The following is a 24,242-nucleotide window of genomic DNA, read 5'->3' as shown; positions in this document are numbered from 1 at the left end:
GTGTTCAACACTGTACTAATAAGAGCTGCTACTTCAGACCAGTATTGCTTTACCTGTGGGCAATACCACCATACATGTGCCATTGAGCCTACATTTCCACAATTTCTGAAACAGAGGTTTGACCTTGTGGAGGAGAAGGTTTGGAGGCTGTCAGGGGTCAAATATGTATGGTGTAAGACTTTTAAGTTAGTTTCAATGTGTAAGAAGTAGCTACTTTTTTCATGAGGGTGAGACAACATTTGGACCACCATTGGATTTTAAGTTGGAGCCCTAAATCATGTCCCCATGTTTGCATTGCAGGGAGGGAGTTAAAACGGCTCCAACGGTTGAGACAGGACTGAGTATAAGTATGACTTTAGCCCCCCTTCCAGAGGGCAGTGCGCTTGTTTTATTAAGGCTTATAGAATACTTAGGGGTGAGCGATTTTAGGAAGTGGTATAACTGTAGAGACCAGAAGAATTCAGAGGGTGGAAAAGAAGTGGGAGTTCAAAATTGGTCCCAAGTGGAAATGTTATCATCAACTAAAAGATGTGAGAGTGGGTAATAGCTACCTGTTTTCCACCATATGAAGGCCACAGAGTCCATGCCTGGAGGAAAGCAATTGTTACCATACAACGAGAGCAGAGGAGGTAAGTCAGACTGAAGTCTTTTGGTCAACCTCAAAGTGTACCAGATCGATAGGGAGTGGTATGTAATGGGTAGTGATGTTCGTAATCAGCTAATTATGATTACACAAAATTTCATGAAATATTCGCAATTACGCCTATACGTAATTACGATTTTTAAATTTATGTAATTTAGTAGACAAATTCGTAATTTAATGTAAATTTTCACGTAATGTGCCGACTTTAGCAGTGAATAGCAAAGCCCCCATACATGCATTGACACCAAAATTGCTACATGCGTTAAAGGACATCCGAGGCCAAAATAAACAAATTAAATGAACAATTGTATCTATCTTCCTTCTCCTAAAAATGACTTTTTAAGATATTCCACAGTTTTATTTTGTGTTTAAATGTACTTTTTAAGTTTTATTGTTTTTGCTCAATGACACATTCATTGATGTATGCCAGAGCTAACATTTATGAACTATTGACCATTTTCATCTCTTTCCTGCTCTCAGGAGCCATTTTCTGCTAGTTGGAATTTCTTATCAGTGAGGGTCACACTGTAGTCACTTCCTGTCTGAGTCAGGACAGAGTCAGCCACTTACATACCTGATATTTAACTTTCTCAAGCAGAGAAATAAAAAAAGGAACACAGTTATTTGTGTGCTAGGCATTTTACATACCCATGTCTATCTCATCATGTCACATGTCACGTCGGGTATCCTTTAAGGAGAATATAGGTAACAAGTCAAAAAAGTTAACATGCAAACGGACTCACAAATTCGACCCAGATTTTTTCAGTGAATGAGGCGATCACGGAAATTCACTGCCGTGATCATGGAAAAGTGTTTTAGCTAATAGCAAGGCCCCCATACATGCTACAACCCCCCAAATTGCATGGCTTATAAAGGTGATAAGGGACTACAATTTAAACAAAAAAATCCAAAAAGAACTTTTGAAAATGGATTTTAAAGTTAAATCAACACTTTGGGCTGGTGCACACCGAACGGCTTTTTGGGCGTTTTCAGATCCGCTTGCGGCTGCGGATCTGCTTGGTCAATGTATCTCAATGGGGTGGTGCACACCAGAGCGGGGGGCGTTTTGCAGAAACGAAAAATGCCTGGGTGAGGCATTTTTTGGATTGCGGGTGCGTTTCTGCCTCAATGTTAAGTATAGGAAAAACGCAAACCGCTCTGAAAAACGGCACTTCAGAGCGGTTTTGCAGGCGTTTTTGTTACAGAAGCTGTTCAGTAACAGCTTTACTGTAACAATATATGAAATCTACTATACTGAAAACCGCAGCAGCAATCCGCAAAACGCTAGCAAAACGCCTCATAAAAATAAAAAAAAGCGTTTAAAAATCTGCTAGCATTTTGCGGATCTGCTAGCGGGTTTTGGTGTGCACCAGCCCTTTAAATGTGGCTATTAATTGGTAATCAGTGGTTTTAAACAGGGAAATACACTTCAAGCAATCACAGAGGTGAAGGTGAGTCCCAATGGCACCTGGCGGTGGTGGTACCAATGGAGGAGGATGAGTGGCCAACGCCACAAAAACACCCAGAGAGGTTTTTGTATTTTTTTTCCTTTCAGCAATAGCAATGATATGACAGCAGAGTTGTCCATGGCTCTGGCGGTGGGAACGCAGACTTTAGTGGTGAAGTAGAACATCAGTGGCAGCAGGATGAGGACTAAAGCAGTCAGTGTGGCAGCACATAACGACCATGGCACCTCACTGGTGGTACCACAGCATGATAATGCTGCCCAAAAAAATTACACGCATCCGTGGCCCCCATCCGTGGGTGGATGTCACAGCAAGCGTGGGGCTGCTGCTGCTGCTGGGAGTGCTGCTCACAGCGGAGGTCTGGGACAAAGTAATTATGGGATGCTACTACATCATCATGTCCATTAATGCCTCTGAGTCAATGCCACTCCCTCTCCTGCCACACACACGACCCCTGCTAGACATGTTGAATAGTACTATGCACAAAATTTCAAGGTGGAGAAAGTGTCCTTATTTACAGTCAATACGTGTGTGTGGGCCTGGGGACAAATGGAATATATCAGGGGGCTTTTACTGATTTTTCAGAAATGAAATAAAAACAAACAAAATACTGAATACAGTAAAATAGAACACGAAAATCAGTGGACAGTGCCACGGTCTGCCTGCACTATGCACACAGCAAACTTACCGCCTGCATGCTTGTAGCAAAGTACAAGGTCACTGACTAAACTTAGTGACTGAACAACTGTGGCAGTGACTGCAACTAACTGAAGTTGATCACTGGCTGGCTGGCTTAGCTAGCAAATATACAGTAATAGAGCAGTAGAATCAATGTGAAGTTGAACCTGCTTGCCTGCTCTAAGCAAAGCAATCAGTACACTCTCTCACTGACAACTACACTGACTAATCACTCACTGGCCAGCTAGCTGAATACAAGTATCAGATACAGTATAAGGGCAATGTAAGGACTGAAAACGCTCTTGCTGATACACAATATGGCCTGGAGATGATCCTCTCAGTGCCACAGAGTCTAGCAAGGATGGAGCTCCTTTAATGGCCCCCACTTTATATACAGGAGGGGAGGGCAGAGCCTCCCCTCCTATGATTGGTTGCTAGGCCCTGGCTGGGGGCCTCTGATTGGCCCAAGGATGTCAATTCTGCCCATTTCCACCCAATCACAACCTAATCACGGATTTCCAATGCGATTATGACAGTGATTGCTTTCTAAATGTTTGCAATTAGAGTTGGGCCGAACCTCCGATTTTAGGTTCGCGAACCGGGTTCGCGAACTTTCGCGAACCGGGTTCGCGAACTTTCGCGGAACGTTCGGTTCGCGTTAAAGTTCGCGAACCGCAATAGACTTCAATGGGGATGCGAACTTTGAAAAAAAAAAAATTATGCTGGCCACAAAAGTGATGGAAAAGATGTTTCAAGGGGTCTAACACCTGGAGGGGGGCATGGCGGAGTGGGATACACGCCAAAAGTCCCCGGGAAAAATCTGGATTTGACGCAAAGCAGCGTTTTAAGGGCAGAGATCACATTGAATGCTAAATGACAGGCCTAAAGTGCTTTAAAACATCTTGCATGTGTATACATCAATCAGGTAGTGTAATTAAGGTACTGCTTCACACTGACACACCAAACTCACCGTGTAACGCACCGCAAACAGCTGTTTGTGTAGTGACGGCCGTGCTGGACTGGTGCGCACCATGGCGAGAGTGCAGGTTTTGGTGGCTTTACAGCCCATATGGTCGCCTGGCTGATGTAGCTGAATGACAGAACAGTGACTGTCCAGCTGATCAAATTTGGTCTGACCACAATGAAGCAACGACCTTATTATCTTTTGTGTGCCCCCAGAGACACTCATCTAGGCTCCGGTCATTGCTTCATTGTGATACGCAAGCCCCTTCACCACGGCAAGGTAATGATCACGAAGGGGAATGGGCGCATGTACATGCCTTTTCTTTTGTTGTTGCAGCTGCCCGCAGTGCAGCCAGAAAAAATAGGCAGTCATGTACACGCACCAGAAAAATTATTACGGCCTAAAAAATTCAGCAATCCGCCTGGAGTCCCGGACCCTGTTGGTCGTGGCGGAGAAGGTAGTCAAGCGGCCTGCAGGCAGACATGCTGTGTGGAGGGACTGGGAGCGACTTAGTCTTCTTGGGGCAGGCCAGGCAGCCAGTCACACGGCGTGCAGGCAGAGATGCTGTGTGTGCGGGGACTGACTTAGTCTTGGGGCGAACAGCAGCCCTCCGGGATCCATGCCTCATTCATTTTGATAAAGGTGAGGTACTTAACACTTTTGTGACTTAGGCGACTTCTCTTCTCAGTGACAATGCCTCCAGCTGCGCTGAAGGTCCTTTCTGACAGGACGCTTGCGGCAGGGCAGGAGAGAAGTTGGATGGCAAATTGGGACAGCTCTGGCCACAGGTCAAGCCTGCGCACCCAGTAGTTCAAGGGTTCCTCATCGCTGTTCACAGCAGTGTCTACATCCACACTTAAGGCCAGGTAGTCGGCTACCTGCCGTTCCAGGCGTAGCCAGGCGTTGGACTAAAGAACGTCCGCATGTCCGACATCACCATGAGATCGCTGGAGCGTCCTGTCTTTGACTGCGTGGACACGGGAGGAGGATTAGTGGCAGTGGTACCTTGCTGGCGTTGTGCTGTCACATCACCCTTAAAGGCATTGTAAAGCATAGTTGACAGCTGGTTCTGCATGTGCTGCATCCTTTCCACCTTCAGGTGAGTTGGTAACAGGTCCGCCACTTTGTGCCTGTACCGAGGGTCTAGTAGTGTGGCCACCCAGTACAGCTCATTCCCCTTGAGGTTTTTTATACGGGGGTCCCTCAACAGGCAGGACAGCATAAAAGACGACATCTGCACAAAGTCAGATCCAGTACCCTCCATCTCCTCTTGCTCTTCCTCAGTGACGTCACGTAAGTCAACCTCCTCCCCCCAGCCGCGAACAATACCACGGGAAGGTTGAGCAGCACAAGCCCCCGGCGACGCCTGGTGCGGGTGTTCTCCTGCCGCCGTCCCCTCCTCCTCCTCCTCCCCCAAAGAAACACCTTGCTCATCATCCTCTGAGTCTGACTCATCTTCTGCACACGACTTCTCTTCTTCCTCCTCCTCCCCCCTCTGTGCTACCGCAGGTGTTGAGGAAAAAGCTGGGTCTGATGAAAATTGGTCCCATGCCTGTTCCTGCCGTAACGGTTCCTGGTCACGCTCATTCGCAGCTTCATCCGCCACTCTACGCACAGCACGCTCCAAGAAGTAAGCGTAGGGAATTAAGTCGCTGATGGTGCCCTCACTGCGGCTCACCAGGTTGGTCACCTCCTCAAACGGCCGCATGAGCCTGCATGCATTTTTCATCAGTGTCCAGTTGTCGGGCCAGAACATCCCCATCTTCCCAGACTGTTTCATTCTACTGTAGTTGTAGAGGTAGTGGGTGACGGCTTTCTTCTGTTCTAGCAGGCGGGAGAACATGAGCAGGGTCGAATTCCAGCGAGTCGGGCTATCGCAAATGAGGCGTCTCACCGGCATGTTGTTTTTCCGCTGAATTTCCGCAAAGCGTGCAATGGCTGTGTAGGACCTCCTCAAATGCCCACAGAACTTCCTGGACTGCTTCAGGACATCCGCTAAGCCAGGGTACTTTGCCACAAATCTTTGAACAACTAGATTCATGACATGTGCCATGCAGGGTATGTGTGTCAGCTTCCCCATATGCAAAGCGGCAAGCAGATTGCTGCCGTTGTCGCACACCACGTTGCCTATCTCCAGGTGGTGCGGGGTCAGCCACTCATCCACCTGTTTCTTAAGAGCAGCCAGGAGAGCTGCTCCAGTGTGACTCTCCGCTTTGAGACAAGACATGTCTAAGATGGCGTGACACCGTCGTACCTGGCATGCAGCATAGGCCCTGCGGAGCTGGGGCTGTGTAGCTGGAGAGGAGAACTGCCACTCAGCCAAGGAGGAGGAGGACAGCGAAGAGCATGTAGCAGGAGGAGAGGAGGTGGCAGGAGGCCTGCCTGCAAGCCGTGGAGGTGTCACAATTTGGTCCGCTGCGCCCTGCTTGCCATCGTTCACCACCAGGTTGACCCAATGGGCTGTGTACGTAATGTAGCAGCCCTGCCCGTGCTTGGCAGACCAGGCATCCGTGGTCAGGTGTACCCTTGACCCAACGCTCTTCGCAAGAGATGACACCACTTGCCTCTCAACTTCACAGTGCAGTTGGGGTCTCGAAAAATAAGTGCGGCCTGGCATCTTCCACTGCGGTGTTCCGATGGCCACAAATTTACGGAAGGCCTCAGAGTCCACCAGCCGGTATGGTAACAGCTGGCGAGCTAACAGTTCCGCCACGCCAGCTGTCAGACGCCGGGCAAGGGGGTGACTGGCCGAAATTGGCTTCTTCCGCTCAAACATTTCCTTCACGGACACCTGACTGCTGCTGTGGGCAGAGGAGCAGGAACCGCTCAAGGGCAGAGGCGGAGTGGAGGAGGGTGCCTTCGAAGGTGGAAGGGAGAAAGCGGCAGAAGCAGATGATGCACCTGAAGGAGGAAGAGGAGAAGGAGGGTGACTTTTCTTTTGTGTGCTGCTGCTGCTTTTGCTCAGGTGGCCATCCCATTGCTGTTTGTGCCTTTTCTCCAGGTGCCTTCGTAAGGCACTTGTCCCTACGTGAGTGTTGGCCTTTCCACGGCTCAATTTTTGTTGGCAGAGCGAACAGATGGCTTTGCTCTGATCTGAGGCACACACATTAAAAAATTTCCACACCGCTGAGCCACCCTGGGATGTGGGCACTATGGGGACCTCAGCAGCTGATGCTGAAGGGCAAGTTGGCTGGCTGTACATAGGTGGCGATACATGGTGCCGGACACTGCCACCAGCTGTTTCTGACGAAGAGCTGCCCCAGCTTCTTTCAGCAACTTCTCTCCTCCTACTACTCTCTGACTCCCCCTCTGAACTGTCCCCCTCTTCATCTCCTCTATTGGGAACATACAGAGGATCCCTATCATCGTCATCATCGTAATCATCCTGCCCAGCTTCGCTTGCCTCAGACAAATCCAAACATGCACCATCAGTAGGTCCTTCATCCTCCTTACACGTTACATCCATAGTGTTGCCGCGTAACTCAGACATATGAGCTGGTGAAAATTCATCTGGCTGTAACAACAATGGCTGTGCATCAGTGATTTCAACACTAAATAATTCTTGCGAAGTGTCAAATGCAGCGGAAGTGGTGCTAGTAGTAGCGCTGGTGGCTGAGCAAGATGAGGTGTTCTGTGTCGCTAAATACTCAACCACGTCCTGACAATCTTGGGAGGTGATGGGACGTGCCTTCTCCTGAGCACTGTACTGTGGGCCAGGTCCACACGAAATTACATTTACACGACCTCGCGCAGACCTGCCGGGTGGCCTTCCTCTGGCTCTGGCACTACCTCTTCCTCTACCTGTTTTGTCCATATCGGGTATGCACGGAGTGGTATATCACACTGCGTGCACTCACGTAGGTAGGTGGGTTCACTTAACTGCACAGGTATGCGCACTGATGCGGTGGGTTCACTGAACAGAACAGGTATACAGTGGCGGGTCCACAGAACAGAACAGGTATACAGTGGCAGGTTCACTGAACACAACAGGTATGCAGTGGCGGGTTCACTGAACAGTACAGGTATACAGTGGCGGGTTCACTGAACAGAACAGGTATACAGTAGCGGGTCCACTGAACAGAACAGGTATGCAGTGGCGGGTTCACTGAACAGTACAGGTATACAGTGGCGGGTTCACAGAACAGGTATGCAGTGGCAGGTTCACTGAACAGAACAGGTATGCAGTGACGAGTTCACTGAACACAACAGGTATGCAGTGGCGGGTTCACAGAACAGAACAGGTATACAGTAGCGGGTCCACTGAACAGAACAGGTATGCAGTGGCGGGTTCACTGAACAGTACAGGTATACAGTGGCGGGTTCACTGAACAGAACAGGTATACAGTAGCGGGTCCACTGAACAGAACAGGTATGCAGTGGTGGGTTCACTGAACAGGTATGCAGTGGCAGGTTCACTGAACAGAACAGGTATGCAGTGGCGGGTTCACTGAACAGGTATACAGTGGCGTGTTCACTGAACAGAACAGGTATACAGTGGCGGGTTTACAGAACAGGTATGCAGTGGCAGGTTCACTGAACACAACAGGTATGCAGTGGCGGGTTCACTGAACAGGTATACAGTGGCGGGTCCACTGAACACAACAGGTATGCAGTGGTGGGTTCACAGAACAGGTATGCAGTGGTGGGTTCACAGAACAGGTATGCAGTGGTGGGTTCACAGAACAGGTATGCAGTGGCAGGTTCACTGAACAGGTATGCAGTGGTGGGTTCACTGAACAGGTATGCAGTGGTGGGTTCACTGAACAGGTATGCAGTGGTGGGTTCACAGTACAGGTATGCAGTGGTGGGTTCACAGAACAGGTATGCAGTGTTGGGTTCACTGAACAGGTATGCAGTGGTGGGTTCACAGTACAGGTATGCAGTGGTGGGTTCACAGAACAGGTATGCAGCCAGGAACAAGCTAAGCCTAACTAATCTTTCCCTATGAGAGACAGTCTGCAGCAGCTCGCCCTACTCTCACTAATGGTCCTCCTCCTTTTGTGTCCTACCTGATCTTGCACCTCCATTACTGTGCACCCATGCTATGCATCTGAGTGAACCTAACCTGCCTAATCTCCATGCTCCATCCAGTGACTGACTAAGCATTACCTTGTACTCATACTATGGTGTGTGATCTGGTTTTCTTGTATTCCTGTATTGTCATATTGCTGTATGTCACCCCTAAATATTGTCTGTAACCTAAATTAATGTTCAGTGCTGCGTAATATGTTGGCGCTTTATAAATACAATAAATAACAATAATAATAATAATGCAGGCACACGAGTGACCGTAATGGCCGCCGCTGCCTGCCTTGTATAAAGGGGGTGGGGCTCCAGGGGCTAGTGTAGCCTATTTGGCTACACTGGGCCTGCTGACTGTGATGTAGAGGGTCAAAGTTGACCCTCCATGTGCATTATGGGGCGAACCGAACTTCCGCAAAAGTTCGCCTGCGGGACGCGAACGCGAACCACGGAAGTTCGCATGGAACCATTCGCAGGCGAACCGTTCGGCCCAACTCTATTTGCAATCACATAATTTCCGTGTCCAATTTCCGTGATCCAGAATCGATTCAGAAGTCAAATAGTGAAAAAGTGCTGGTGAATCACGACTAGTGTTGGGCAAACAGTGTTCGCCACTGTTCGGGTTCTGCAGAACATCTCCCTGTTCGGGTGATGTTCGAGTTCGGCCATATGGCCGAACTAAGAGCGCATGGCTGAACGTTACCTGAACGTTCGGCTAGCGCTGTGATTGGCCGAACGGGTCACGTGGTTCGGACCCGAACGCGCTCTGATTGGCCGAACGGGTCACATGGTTCGGGTAAATAAATACCCGCTCCACGTCATTTCTCCGCCATTTGTCTGTGGGTTTAGCTTTGGGTAGGCAGGCAGGGTAGTTCTCTCTCCAGCCAGGCTAGCCAGGGTCCCCCGGTCATTGTGTCGCTGCTGGGAATAGTAGTACACCGCTCACCCACACTATATAGCATTGTGTTTACTGCCACTCTGTGTCTCTCTGCTGGGAACAGTAGTACACCGCTCACCCTGTATAGCATTGTGCTCTGTGTCGCTGCTGGGAACAGTAGTACACCGCTCACCCACACTATATAGCATTGTGTTTACTGCCACTCTGTGTGTCCGCTGGGAACAGTAGTACACCGCTCACCCTGTATAGCATTGTGCTCTGTGTCGCTGCTGGGAATAGTAGTACACCGCTCACCCACACTATATAGCATTGTGTTTACTGCCACTCTGTGTCTCTGCTGGGAACAGTAGTACACCGCTCACCGTATATAGCATTGTGCTCTGTGTCGCTGCTGGGAACAGTAGTACACCGCTCACCCACCCACCACTGTATAGCATTGTGCTCTGTGTCGCTGCTGGGAACAGTAGTACACCGCTCAGCCACCACTGTATAGCATTGTGTTTACTGCCACTCTGTGTCTCTGCTGGGAACAGTAGTACACCGCTCACCCACCACTGTATAGCATTGTGCTCTGTGTCGCTGCTGGGAACAGTAGTACACCGCTCACCCACACTATATAGCATTGTGTTTACTGCCACTCTGTGTCTCTGCTGGGAACAGTAGTTCACCGCTCACCCACCACTGTATAGCATTGTGCTCTGTATCGCTGCTGGGAACAGTAGTACACCACTCACCCACCACTGTATACCATTGTGCTCTGTGTCGCTGCTGGGAACAGTAGTACACCGCTCAGCCACCACTGTATATCATTGTGTTTACTGCCACTCTGTGTCTCTGCTGGGAACAGTAGTACACCGCTCACCCACCACTGTATAGCATTGTGCTCTGTGTCGCTGCTGGGAACAGTAGTACACCACTCACCCACCACTGTATACCATTGTGCTCTGTGTCGCTGCTGGGAACAGTAGTACACCGCTCAGCCACCACTGTATAGCATTGTGTTTACTGCCACTCTGTGTCTCTGCTGGGAACAGTAGTACACCGCTCACCCACCACTGTATAGCATTGTGCTCTGTGTCGCTGCTGGGAATAGTAGTACACCGCTCACCCACCACTGTATAGCATTGTGCTCTGTGTCGCTGCTGGGAATAGTAGTACACCGCTCACCCGCCACTGTATAGCATTTCTGTACTGCCACTGTACAGCTGCCAGTCAGCGTGTACTTTAAGGATAAGTGAAATGAAGAAGAAATCCTGTGAAAGAGGGAGGGGCAAGGGAAGAGGTGTTTCCCCTGACGGTTCACGTACAGGCCACAGTGGAGCACCGAAGAAAACCCACTCAATACTGCCCATGTTGTCCAGGAAATCAACCCTCACAAATCCAAAAGAACAGGACCAGATAATTAATTGGATGACCTCTCAAGCCTCCAGCAGTGGGTTAAGCAGCACCAGCACATCACGCACGAGGTCCGAGTCCTCAGCCAGTTACAAGGAGCCAGTGGGCACAAAGCTGACACAACCGGCAGCGACACCACGCACACAACTGCCAAATAACCAGTCCGAAGAATTTCCTCAGGACACAATGGGGTATTCGCAGGAGCTATTCCCAGCCCAACAAACTTCCACCTTTCAAAGGTCAATGGAACAGCCAGAAATTTTGTGCCCGGATTCACAACCATTTAGTGTGGGAAATGCACCGTGCACTGAAATGCAAGGCGAGTCTGAGGACTTTGAAACCCAAATCCCAGAGCAAGTTGGGCAGGAGGGGTTTCAATTGCAGGAGGTCGGCCGAGAAGATCTGGAAGACGACGTTGGAGTGAGCTGCGCAGAGGTTGTTCTGGCGAGCTATACTCCACGGCGGCGGCCCACAATCACATATGACGAGTTTGAGGAGATGGAAGAGGAGGAGGGTATGGACAATGTTGACAGAGACCCAGATTTTATATGTGAAGGAGAACATCGCCGTCGTAGCAGCAGCACAGATGAGTCTGTTGAAGAACACACTGCTGCACGAGTTCTTTGATTTGCAAGGTGTGCAAGACCCGCCTCAGCAGGGGGGAAAATATTAACAACCTCTCCACTAGTGTTGGGCGAATATCTAGATGTTCGGGTTCGGGCCGAACAGGCCGAACATGGCCGCGATGTTCGGGTGTTCGAGCCGAACTCCGAACATAATGGAAGTCAATGGGGACCCGAACTTTCGTGCTTTGTAATGCTACATACCCCAAATTTACAGGGTATGTGCACATTGGGAGTGGGTACAAGAGGAAAATTCGAAAATCGATTTTAAAGTTTCAAAGGGAAAACTGTCTTTTAAATGCGGGAAATGTCTGTTTTCTTTGCACAGGTAACATGCTTTTTGTCGGCATGCAGTCATAAATGTAATACATATAAGAGGTTCCAGGAAAAGGGACCGGTAACGCTAACCCAGCAGCAGCACACGTGATGGAACAGGAGGAGGGTGGCGCAGGAGGAGAAGGCCACGCTTTGAGACGCAACAACCCAGGCCTTGCATGAGGACAAGAAGCGTGCGGATAGCAATTTGCATTTTGTCGCCATGCAGTCATAAATGTAATACAGATGAGAGGTTCAATAAACAGGGACCGGAAACGCTAACCCATCACAGATGTTCATTGTTCATGTTACTTGGTTGGGGTCCGGGAGTGTTGCGTAGTCGTTTCCAATCCAGGATTGATTCATTTTAATTTGAGTCAGACGGTCTGCATTTTCTGTGGAGAGGCGGATACGCCGATCTGTGACGATGCCTCCGGAAGCACTGAAACAGCGTTCCGACATAACGCTAGCTGCCGGGCAAGCCAGCACCTCTATTGCGTACATTGCCAGTTCGTGCCAGGTGTCTAGCTTCGATACCCAATAGTTGAAGGGTGCAGATGGATTGTTCAACACAGCTATGCCATCTGACATGTAGTCCTTGACCATCTTCTCCAGGCGATCGGTGTTGGAGGTGGATCTGCACACTTGCTGTTCTGTGTGCTGCGTTGGGCGAACAGTGTTCGCCACTGTTCGGGTTCTGCAGAACATCACCCTGTTCGGGTGATGTTCGAGTTCGGCCGAACACCTGACGGTGCTCGGCCAAACCGTTCGGCCATATGGCCGAACTAAGAGCGCATGGCCGAACGTTCCCCGAACGTTCGGCTAGCGCTGTGATTGGCCGAACGGGTCACGTGGTTCGGACCCGAACGCGCTCTGATTGGCCGAACGGTCACGTGGTTCGGGTAAATAAATACCCGAACCACGTCATATCTCCGCCATTTGTCTGTGGGTTTAGCTTTGGGTAGGCAGGCAGGGTAGTTCGCGCTCCAGCCACGCTAGCCAGGGTCCCCCCTGTCATTGTGTCACTGCTGGGAACAGTAGTACACCGCTTGCTCAGCCACACTATATAGCATTCTGTTTACTGCCACTCTGTGTACCTCGCTCAGCCACACTATATAGCATTCTGTTTACTGCCACTCTGTGTCTGCTGGGAATAGTAGTACACCGCTTGCTCAGCCACACTATATAGCATTCTGTTTACTGCCACTCTGTGTACCTCGCTCAGCCACACTATATAGCATTCTGTTTACTGCCACTCTGTGTCTGCTGGGAATAGTGGTACACCGCTCGCTCAGCCACACTATATAGCATTCTGTTCACTGTTCTGTGTCTGCTTGGAATAGTGGTACACCGCTCGCTCAGCCACACTATATAGCATTCTGTTTACTGTTCTGTGTCTGCTGGGAATAGTGGTACACCGCTCGCTCAGCCACACTATATAGCATTCTGTTTACTGTTCTGTGTCTGCTGGGAATAGTGGTACACCGCTCGCTCAGCCACACTATATAGCATTCTGTGCACTGTTCTGTGTCTGCTGGGAATAGTGGTACACCGCTCGCTCAGCCACACTATATAGCATTCTGTTCACTGTTCTGTGTCTGCTGGGAATAGTGGTACACCGCTCGCTCAGCCACACTATATAGCATTCTGTTTACTGTTCTGTGTCTGCTGGGAATAGTGGTACACCGCTCGCTCATCCACACTATATAGCATTCTGTTCACTGTTCTGTGTCTGCTGGGAATAGTGGTACACCGCCCGCTCAGCCACACTATATAGCATTCTGTTCACTGTTCTGTGTCTGCTGGGAATAGTGGTACACCGCTCGCTCAGCCACACTATATAGCATTCTGTTCACTGTTCTGTGTCTGCTGGGAACAGTAGTACACCGCTCGCTCAGCCAGAGTATATAGCATTGTGTTTACTGCCACTCTGTGTACACCGCTCAGCCAGACTATATACCATTGTTTACTGACACTCTGTGTACACCGCTCAGCCAGACTATATACCATTGTTTACTGAAACTCTGTGTACACCGCTCAGCCAGACTATATACCATTGTTTACTGCCACTCTGATTCTGCTGGGAACAGTAGTACACCGCTCGCTCAGCCAGACTATATACCATTGTTTACTGACACTATATAGCAGACTATATAGCATTGTGTGTACACCGCTCAGCCAGACTATATACCATTGTTTACTGACACTCTGTGTACACCGCTCAGCCAGACTATATACCATTGTTTACTGCCACTCTGATTCTGCTGGGAACAGTAGTACACCGCTCGCTCAGCCAGACTATATACCATTGTTTACTGACACTCTGTGTACACCGCTCAGCCAGACTATATACCATTGTTTACTGCCACTCTGATTCTGCTGGGAACAGTAGTACACCGCTCGCTCAGCCAGACTATATACCATTGTTTACTGGCACTATATAGCAGACTATATAGCATTGTGTGTACACCGCTCAGCCAGACTATATACCATTGTTTACTGACACTCTGTGTACACCGCTCAGCCAGACTATATACCATTGTTTACTGCCACTCTGATTCTGCTGGGAACAGTAGTACACCGCTCGCTCAGCCAGACTATATACCATTGTTTACTGACACTCTGTGTACACCGCTCAGCCAGACTATATACCATTGTTTACTGCCACTCTGATTCTGCTGGGAACAGTAGTACACCGCTCGCTCAGCCAGACTATATAGCATTGTGTTTACTGCCACTCTGTGTACACCGCTCAGCCACACTATATAGCATTGCGTACTCTGCCAGTCAGTGTGTATATTGCTGGGATCAGTAATACTCCACTCACCGTCAACCACTATATGAGCTCAACATGAGTTCCCCAGAGACCTCCGCTGTGAGCAGCACTCCCAACAACAGCAACAGCCAACGCCCCACGCAAGCTATAACATCCACCCCAGCAGCCAGTGGTCAGCAGCAGCCCTCCCCGGAGGAGAACGTTGTGTCCATCAGTCCGTCGCCAGAGCGATTAATGAGGGCTGCCATTGAGGAGATGATGGGGCCTGATGTGGAGGAGGAGGTCTGGCTCAGGCCAGCATCCCAAGTTAATGTTGAGGACGATGAGGGGTCTGTGTCTGGGGATGTTGGGGTGGCAGAGGTGGTGGGTGGGTCAGACTCAGGAGAAGAGTTGTATGATGAGGATGATGATCGGGACCATCTGTATGTGCCTCAGAGTCCGACCCCGGAAAACATGTTGTATCGTGTGTTTAGGTACTAAAATCTGCGTTCCCTCCCAGTAGTGTTGGGCGAACAGTGTTTGCCACTGTTCGGGTTCTGCAGAACATCACCCTGTTCGGGGTGACTATATAGCAGACTATATAGCATTGTGTTTAATGCCACTCTGTGTACACGGCTCAGCCACACTATATAGCATTGTGTTTACTTCCACTCTGTGTCTGCTGGGAACAGTAGTACACCGCTCACCCGCCACTGTATAGCATTGTGCTCTGTGTCACTGCTGACAATAGTGGTACACCGCTCACCCACCACTGTATAGCATTTCTGTACTGCCACTGTACTGCTGCCAGTCAGCGTGTACTTTAAGGATAAGTGAAATGAGGAAGAAATCCGGTGAAAGAGGGAGGGGCAAGGGAAGAGGTGTTTCCCCTGACGGTTCACGTACAGGCCACAGGGGAGCACCCAAGAAAACCCACTCAATACTGCCCATGTTGTCCAGGACAACAACCCTCACAGATCCAAAAGAACAGGACCAGATAATTACTTGGATGACCTCTCAAGCGTCCAGCAGTGGGTTAAGCAGCACCAGCACATCACGCACGAGGTCCGAGTCCTCAGCCAGTTAAAGTCTGGGCTTTCTTTGAAGACTGCACTGAGGATGTTACCATGGCGATTTGCAAGGTGTGCAAGACCCGCCTGAGCAGGGGGAAAAGTATTAACAACCTCTCCACCACCAGCATGAGCCGCCACATTCTATCCAAACATCCCACTCTGTGGGCAAACGCGGCAGGACAGGGTACCACCAGCAACACTGCCTCCCTTGGGTTCACCAGACTCACCACCAGACCCGCCTCAGCAGCAGCAGTAGCCCAGCCATTGCGTGGTTCACAACATTCACAAACATCAGACGATGCTGACACTGTCACTTTCCGGACTAGTGCTCTTGAGGTCTCCCAGTGTTCATCAAACACAACAACCAACAGCCCTTCGGTGTGCAGCGCTACGGTTGAGTTGTCTGTCTCTGAGATGTTTGAGCACAAGAGGAAATTGCCAGCAAATGACCCCCGGGCCGTGGCAGTAACAGCCAGCCAGCATAGCCAAGCTTCTGGCCTGCGAAATGCTGCCATATCGAGTGGTGGAGACAAACAGCTTCAAGGGCATGATGTCAGTGGCCATCCCACGTTACGTTGTTCCCAGCCGCTACCACTTTGCGCGCTCTGCAGTGCCTGAGTTGCATGAGCACGTGGTCAGCTAAATAACCCGAAGCTTGAAGAATGCCGTTGCCTGCAAGGTTCACCTCACCACTGACACCTGGACGAGTGCGTTCGGCCAGGGTCGATACATCTCCCTTACCGCGCACTGGGTGAACCTTGTGGAGCCTGGCAGCGATTCCTCACCTGCTACGGCGCGGGTGTTGCCCACGCCGCAAACAGCTGGATAACAACAGCAGCACCTACCTCTCTGACTCCTTCTCCTCCAACGCATCTCAAAGCTGTACCTCATCCGGAAATGCTAACCCAGCACCAGCAGCAGTAGGATCGTGGAAGCAGTGCAGCACAGCTGTTGGCATGCGTCAGCAAGCATTGCTGAAGCTGATCTGCCTTGGGGATAAGCAGCACACAGGGGAGGAAATTTGGAGGGGAATAAAGGAACAGACGGATTTGTGGCTGGCACCGCTGGACCTGAAACCGGGCATGAAGCTAGACACCTGGCACGAACTGGCAATGTACGCAATAGAGGTGCTGGCTTGCCCGGCAGCCAGCGTTATGTCGGAACGCTGTTTCAGTGCTGCCGGAGGCATCATCACAGATCGGCGTATCCGCCTCTCCACAGAAAATGCAGACCGTCTGACTCAAATTAAAATGAATCAATCCTGGATTGGAAACGACTACGCAACACTCCTGGACCCCAACCAAGTAACATGACCGATGAACATCTGGGATGGTTTAGCGTTTCCGGTCCCTGTTTATTGAACCTCTCATCTGTATTACATTTATGACTGCATGGCGGCAAAAAGCATTGCTGCTATATCCGCACGCTTTTTGTCCTCATGCAAGGCCTGGGTTGTTGTGTCTCACAAAGCGTGGCCTTCTCCTCCTGCGCCTCCTCCTGTTCCATCACGTGTGCTGCTGCTGCTGCTGCTGCTGCTGCTGCTGCTGGGTTACCGTTGCCGGTCCCTGTTTATGGAACCTCTTATCTTTATTACATTTATGACTACATGGCGGTACAAAGCATGCTATCCGCACGCTTTTTGTCCTCATGCAAGGCCTGGGTTGTTGTGTCTCACAAAGCGTGGCCTTCTCCTCCTGCGCCTCCTCCTGTTCCATCACGTGTGCTGCTGCTGCTGCTGCTGCTGCTGCTGGGTTACCGTTGCCGCGTGGTCCCTGTTTATTGAACCTCTTATCGTTATTACATTTATGACTACATGGCGGTACAAAGCATGCTATCCGCACGCTTTTTGTCCTCATGCAAGGCCTGGGTTGTTGTGTCTCACAAAGCGTGGCCTTCTCCTCCTGCGCCTCCTCCTGTTCCATCACGTGTGCTGCTGCTGGGTTAGCGTTGCCGCGTGGTCCCTGTTTATTGAACCACTTATCTTTATTACATTTATGACTGCATGGTGGTACAAAGCATGCTATCCGCACGCTTCTTGTCCTCATGCAAGGCCTGGGTTGTTGTGTCTCAAAGCGTGGCCTTCTCCTCCTGCGCCACCCTCCTCCTGTTCCATCACGTGTGCTGCTGCTGGGTTAGCATTACCGGTCCCTTTTCCTGGAACCTCTTATATGTATTACATTTATGACTGCATGCCGACAAAAAGCATGTTACCTGTGCAAAGAAAACAGACATTTCCCGCATTTAAAAGACAGTTTTCCCTTTGAAACTTTAAAATCGATTTTCTCAAAAACTATAAGCTCTTTTTGCTAAATTTTTTTTTCCTCTTGTACCCACTCCCAAGGTGCACATACCCTGTAAATTTGGGGTATGTAGCATGTAAGGAGGCTTTACAAACCACAAAAGTTCGGGTCCCCATTGACTTCCATTATGTTCGGAGTTCGGGTCGAACACCCGAACATCGCGGCCATGTTCGGCCTGTTCGGCCCGAACCCGAACATCTAGATGTTCGCCCAACACTAGCTGCTGCATGGGTGTCAGAAAATTTTCCCACTCCAAGGACACTGCCGATACCATTCCCTTTTGGGCACTAGCTGCGGCTTGTGTTGTTTGCTGCCCTCCTGGTCGTCCTGGGTTTGCGGAAGTCAGTCTGTCGGCGTACAACTGGCTAGAGGAGACGGAGGATGTCAATCTCCTCTCTAAAGTCTCCACAAGGGCCTGCTGGAATTCTTCCATTTTGACCTGTCTGACTCTTTCTTCAAGCAGTTTTGGAACATTGTGTTTGTACCGTGGATCCAGAAGGGTATAAACCCAGTAATTGGTGTTGTCCAGAATGCGCACAATGCGTGGGTCGCGTTCAATGCAGTCCTAGGCCGAAGAGGTCATAGCCTAGGGTCACAAAAACCTGTTTATTTGGGCAATTTCAATGGTAGTGATGCTGACGTACATAAATCTCAGCCATGGCCGTTAGCAACGTCTGAATTTCACGAAATGTCTCATGCAAGTAGAAGACATATTGTTAGACTTGGATTCCAAAGATGGGGCGCCTACATCTCTGCAAACCAGAGTTACAGGGGTCCAAAATTGGTAAAATCCCACATAGGCTTTCATTGCCTCCCTATTTCACTTTCCAAAATCTCACATCTTTTCAAAGGGCAATTGCTCAGCAGTGGCAAATTTTCTAGCATTGTAGGGACCATTAGGGGGAACATGACTGGTGAGTTTTGGGCCCCTAGGCCGAAGAGGTCATAGCCTAGGGTCACAAAAACCTGTTTATATGGGCAATTTCAATGGTGGCGAGTCTGACGTACATAAATCGCAGCAATGGCCGTTAGCAACGTCTGAATCTCACGAAATGTCTCATGCAGGTAGAAGACATATTGTTAGACTTGGGCTCCAAGGATGGGTTCCCTACATCTCTGCAAACCAGAGTTACAGGGCTCCAAATTTGGTAAAATCCCCCATAGGCTTTCATTGGGCCTCCCATTTACAGTTCCAAAATCTCACATCTTTTCAAAGGGCAATTGCTCAGCAGTGGCAAATTTTCTAGCATTGTAGGAACTGTTAGGGGGATCATAACTGGTGAGTTTCGGGCCCCTAGGCCAAAGAGGTCATAGCCTAGGGTCACAAAAACCTGTTTATTTGGGCAATTTCAATGGTAGTGATGCTGACGTACATAAATCTCAGCCATGGCCGTTAGCAACGTCTGAATTTCACGAAATGTCTCATGCAGGTAGAAGACATATTGTTAAACTTGGATTCCAAAGATGGGGTCCCTACATCTCTGCAAACCAGAGTTACAGGGGTCCAAAATTGGTAAAATCCCCCATAGGCTTTCATTGCCTCCCTATTTCACTTTCCAAAATCTCACATCTTTTCAAAGGGCAATTGCTCAGCAGTGGCAAATTTTCTAACATTGTAGGGACCCTTAGGGGGAACATGACTGGTGAGTTTTGGGCCCCTAGGCCGAAGAGGTCATAGCCTAGGGTCACAAAAACCTGTTTATTTGGGCAATTTCAATGGTAGTGATGCTGACGTACATAAATCTCAGCCATGGCCGTTAGTAACGTCTGAATTTCACGAAATGTCTCATGCAGGTAGAAGACATATTGTTAGACTTGGATTCCAAAGATGGGGTCCCTACATCTCTGCAAACCAGAGTTACAGGGGTGCAAAATTGGTAAAATCCCCCATAGGCTTTCATTGCCTCCCTATTTCACTTTCCAAAATCTCACATCTTTTCAAAGGGCAATGGCTCAGCAGTACCAAATTTTCTAGCATTGTAGGGACTCTTAGGGGGATCATGACTGGTGAGTAGGGAACCCATCTTTGGAGCCCAAGTCTAACAATATGTCTTCTACCTGCATGAGACATTTCGTGAGATTCAGACGTTGCAAACGGCCATTGCTGCGATTTATGTACGTCAGACTCGCCACCATTGAAATTGCCCAAATAAACAGGTTTTTGTGACCCTAGGCTATGACCTCTTCGGCCTAGGGGCCCGAAACTCACCAGTCATGTTCCCCCTAAGGGTCCCTACAATGCTAGAAAATTTGCCACTGCTGAGCAATTGCCCTTTGAAAAGATGTGAGATTTTGAAAAGTGAAATAGGGAGGCAATGAAAGCCTATGGGGGATTTTACTAATTTTGGACCCCTGTAACTCTGGTTTGCAGAAATGTAGGGACCCCATCTTTGGAATCCAAGTCTAACAATATGTCTTCTACCTGCATGAGACATTTCGTGAAATTCAGACGTTGCTAACGGCCATGGCTGAGATTTATGTACGTCAGCATCACTACCATTGAAATTGCCCAAATAAACAGGTTTTTGTGACCCTAGGCTATGACCTCTTCGGCCTAGGACTGCATTGAACGCGACCCACGCATTGTGCGCATTCTGGACAACACCAATTACTGGGTTTATACCCTTCTGGATCCACGGTACAAACACAATGTTCCAAAACTGCTTGAAGAAAGAGTCCGACAGGTCAAAATGGAAGAATACCAGCAGGCCCTTGTGGAGACTTTAGAGAGGAGATTGACATCCTCCCCCTCCTCTAGCCAGTTGTACGCCGACAGACTGACTTCCGCAAACCCAGGACGACCAGGAGGGCAGCAAACAACACAAGCCGCAGCTAGTGCCCAAAAGGGAATGGTATCGGCAGTGTCCTTGGAGTGGGAAAATTTTCTGACACCCATGCAGCAGCACACAGAACAGCAAGTGTGCAGATCCACCTCCAACACCGATCGCCTGGAGAAGATGGTCAAGGACTACATGTCAGATGGCATAGCTGTGTTGAACAATCCATCTGCACCCTTCAACTATTGGGTATCGAAGCTAGACACCTGGCACGAACTGGCAATGTACGCAATAGAGGTGCTGGCTTGCCCGGCAGCCAGCGTTATGTCGGAACGCTGTTTCAGTGCTGCCGGAGGCATCGTCACAGATCGGCGTATCCGCCTCTCCACAGAAAATGCAGACCGTCTGACTCAAATTAAAATGAATCAATCCTGGATTGGAAACGACTACGCAACACTCCCGGACCCCAACCAAGTAACATGAACAATGAACATCTGTGATGGGTTAGCGTTTCCGGTCCCTGTTTATTGAACCTCTCATCTGTATTACATTTATGACTGCATGGCGACAAAATGCAAATTGCTATCCGCACGCTTCTTGTCCTCATGCAAGGCCTGGGTTGTTGTGTCTCAAAGCGCGGCCTTCTCCTCCTGCGCCGCCCTCCTCCTGTTCCATCACGTGTGCTGCTGCTGGGTTAGCGTTACCGGTCCCTTTTCCTGGAACCTCTTATCTGTATTACATTTATGACTGCATGCCGACAAAAAGCATGTTACCTGTGCAAAGAAAACAGACATTTCCCGCATTTAAAAGACAGTTTTCCCTTTGAAACTTTAAAATCGATTTTCTCTTTTTGCTAAAAAAATTTTCCTCTTGTACCCACTCCCAAGGTGCACATACCCTGTAAATTTGGGGTATGTAGCATGTAAGGAGGCTTTACAAAGCACGAAAGTTCGGGTCCCCATTGACTTCCATTATGTTCGGAGTTCGGCTCGAACACCCGAACATCACGGCCATGTTCGGCCCGAACCCGAACATCTAGATGTTCGCCCAACACTACACGTGACCGGTTCGGCCAATCACAGCGCTAGCCGAATGTTCGGGTAACGTTCGGCCATGCGCTCTTAGTTCGGCCATATGGCCGAACAGTTTGGCCGAACATCATCAGGTGTTCGGCCGAACTCGAACATCACCCGAACAGGGTGATGTTCTGCAGAACCCGAACAGTGGCGAACACTGTTCGCCCAACACTACTCTCCACCACCAGCATGACCCGCCACATGGTATCCAAACATCCCACTCTGTGGGCGCCAGGACAGGGTACCAGCAACACTGCCTCCCTTGGGGTCACCAGACTCACCACCAGACCCTCCTCAGCAGCAGCAGTAGCCCAGCCATTGCGTGGTTCACAACAACATTCACAAACATCAGACGACGCTGACACTGTCACTTTCCGGAATAGTGCTCTTGAGGTCTCCCAGTCTTCATCAAACACAACAACCAACAGCCCTTCAGTGTGCAGCCCTACGGTTCAGTTGTCTGTCTCTGAGATGTTTGAGCGCAAGAGGAAATTGCCAGCAAATGACCCCCGGGCCGTGACACTAACAGCCAGCATAGCCAAGCTTCTGGCCTGCGAAAATCTGCCATATCAAGTGGTGGAGACAAACATCTTCAAGGGCATGATGTCAGTGGCCATCCCACGTTACGTGGTTCCCAGCCGCTACCACTTTGCGCGCTCTGCAGTGCCTGAGTTGCATGAGCACGTGGTCAGCAAAATAACCCGAAGCTTGAAGAATTCCGTTGCCTGCAAGGTTCACCTCACCACTGACACCTGGACGAGTGCGTTCGGCTAGGGTCGATACATCTCCCTTACCACGCACTGGGTGAACCTTGTGGAGCCTGGCAGCGATTCCTCACCTGCTACGGCGCGGGTGTTGCCCACGCCGCAAACAGCTGCACTGCCGTCCCTCCCACTGGATAACAAAAGCAGCACCTACCTCTCTGACTCCTTCTCCTCCAACGCATCTCAAAGCTGTACCTCATCCGGAAACGCTAACCCAGCAGCAGTAGGATCGTGGAAGCAGTGCAGCACAGCTGTTGGCATGCGTCAGAAAGCGTTGCTGAAGCTGATCTGCCTTGTGGATAAGCAGCACACAGGGGAGGAAATGTGGAGGAGAATAAAGGAACAGATGGATTTGTGGCTGGCACCGCTGGACCTGTAACCGGGCATGGTTGTGTGTGATAATGGGAGTAATCTCATTCGCGCTTTAAGGTTGGCTAAGCTGACACACATCCCTTGCCTGGCGCACGTGATGAACCTAGTAGTTCAGCGGTTCCTGAGGACATACCCAGGCGTGGCCGATATTCTGTTGAAGGTGCGACGAGTGGCCAAACATTGCAATGTACGCAATAGAGGTGCTGGCTTGCCCGACAGCCAGCGTTATGTTGGAACGCTGTTTCAGTGCTGCCGGAGGCATCGTCACAGATCGGCGTATCCGCCTCTCCACAGAAAATGCAGACCGTCTGACTAAAATGAATCAATCCTGGATTGGAAACGACTATGCAACACTCCTGGACCCCAACCAAGTAACATAAACAATGACCATCTGTGATGGGTTAGCGTTTCCGGTCCCTGTTTATTGAACCTCTTATCTGTATTACATTTATGACTGCATGGCGGTAAAAAGCATGCTATCCGCACACTTCTTGTCCTCATGCAAGGCCTGGGTTGTTGTGTCTTAAAGCGTGGCCTTCTTCTCCTGCGCCTCCTCCTGTTCCATCACGTGTGCTGCTGCTGGGTTAGCGTTGCCGGTCCCTGTTTATGGAACCTCTTATCTTTATTACATTTATGACTGCATGGCGGCAAAATGCATGCTATCTGCACGCTTCTTGTCCTCATGCAAGGCCTGGGTTGTTGTGTCTGAAAGCGTGGCCTTCTCCTCCTGCGCCTCCTTCTGTTCCATCACGTGTGCTGCTGCTGGGTTAGCGTTGCCGGTCCCTGTTTATGGAACCTCTTATCTTTATTACATTTATGACTGCATGGCGGCAAAATGCATGCTATCCGCACGCTTCTTGTCCTCATGCAAGGCCTGGGTTGTTGTGTCTGAAAGCGTGGCCTTCTCCTCCTGCGCCTCCTCCTGTTCCATCACGTGTGCTGCTGCTGGCTGGGTTAGCGTTGCCGGTCCCTGTTTATGGAACCTCTTATCTTTATTACATTTATGACTGCATGGCGGCAAAATGCATGCTATCCGCACGCTTCTTGTCCTCATGCAAGGCCTGGGTTGTTGTGTCTGAAAGCGTGGCCTTCTCCTCCTGCGCCTCCTCCTGTTCCATCAC

General features: G+C 49.8%; 1 protein-coding gene across 1 annotated transcript in view; it reads left to right on the top strand.

Moving 5' to 3' along the window:
- Positions 1–565: 565 nt before the first annotated feature.
- LOC137527736 (olfactory receptor 5V1-like) overlaps positions 566–24,242 on the top strand; it is a 34,495-nt gene continuing 10,818 nt past the window's right edge. Inside the window, exon 1 of the mRNA XM_068248615.1 lies at positions 566–629. Within this exon, the coding sequence (XP_068104716.1) occupies positions 566–629 (64 nt within the window). The remainder of the gene's footprint in view (positions 630–24,242) is intronic.

Source organism: Hyperolius riggenbachi, chromosome 1 (genome assembly GCF_040937935.1).
Source record: "Hyperolius riggenbachi isolate aHypRig1 chromosome 1, aHypRig1.pri, whole genome shotgun sequence".
NCBI lineage: Eukaryota > Metazoa > Chordata > Amphibia > Anura > Hyperoliidae > Hyperolius > Hyperolius riggenbachi.
Note: the sequence above shows the minus strand (reverse complement) of the source record. Positions and strands in the feature narration are given on the sequence as shown.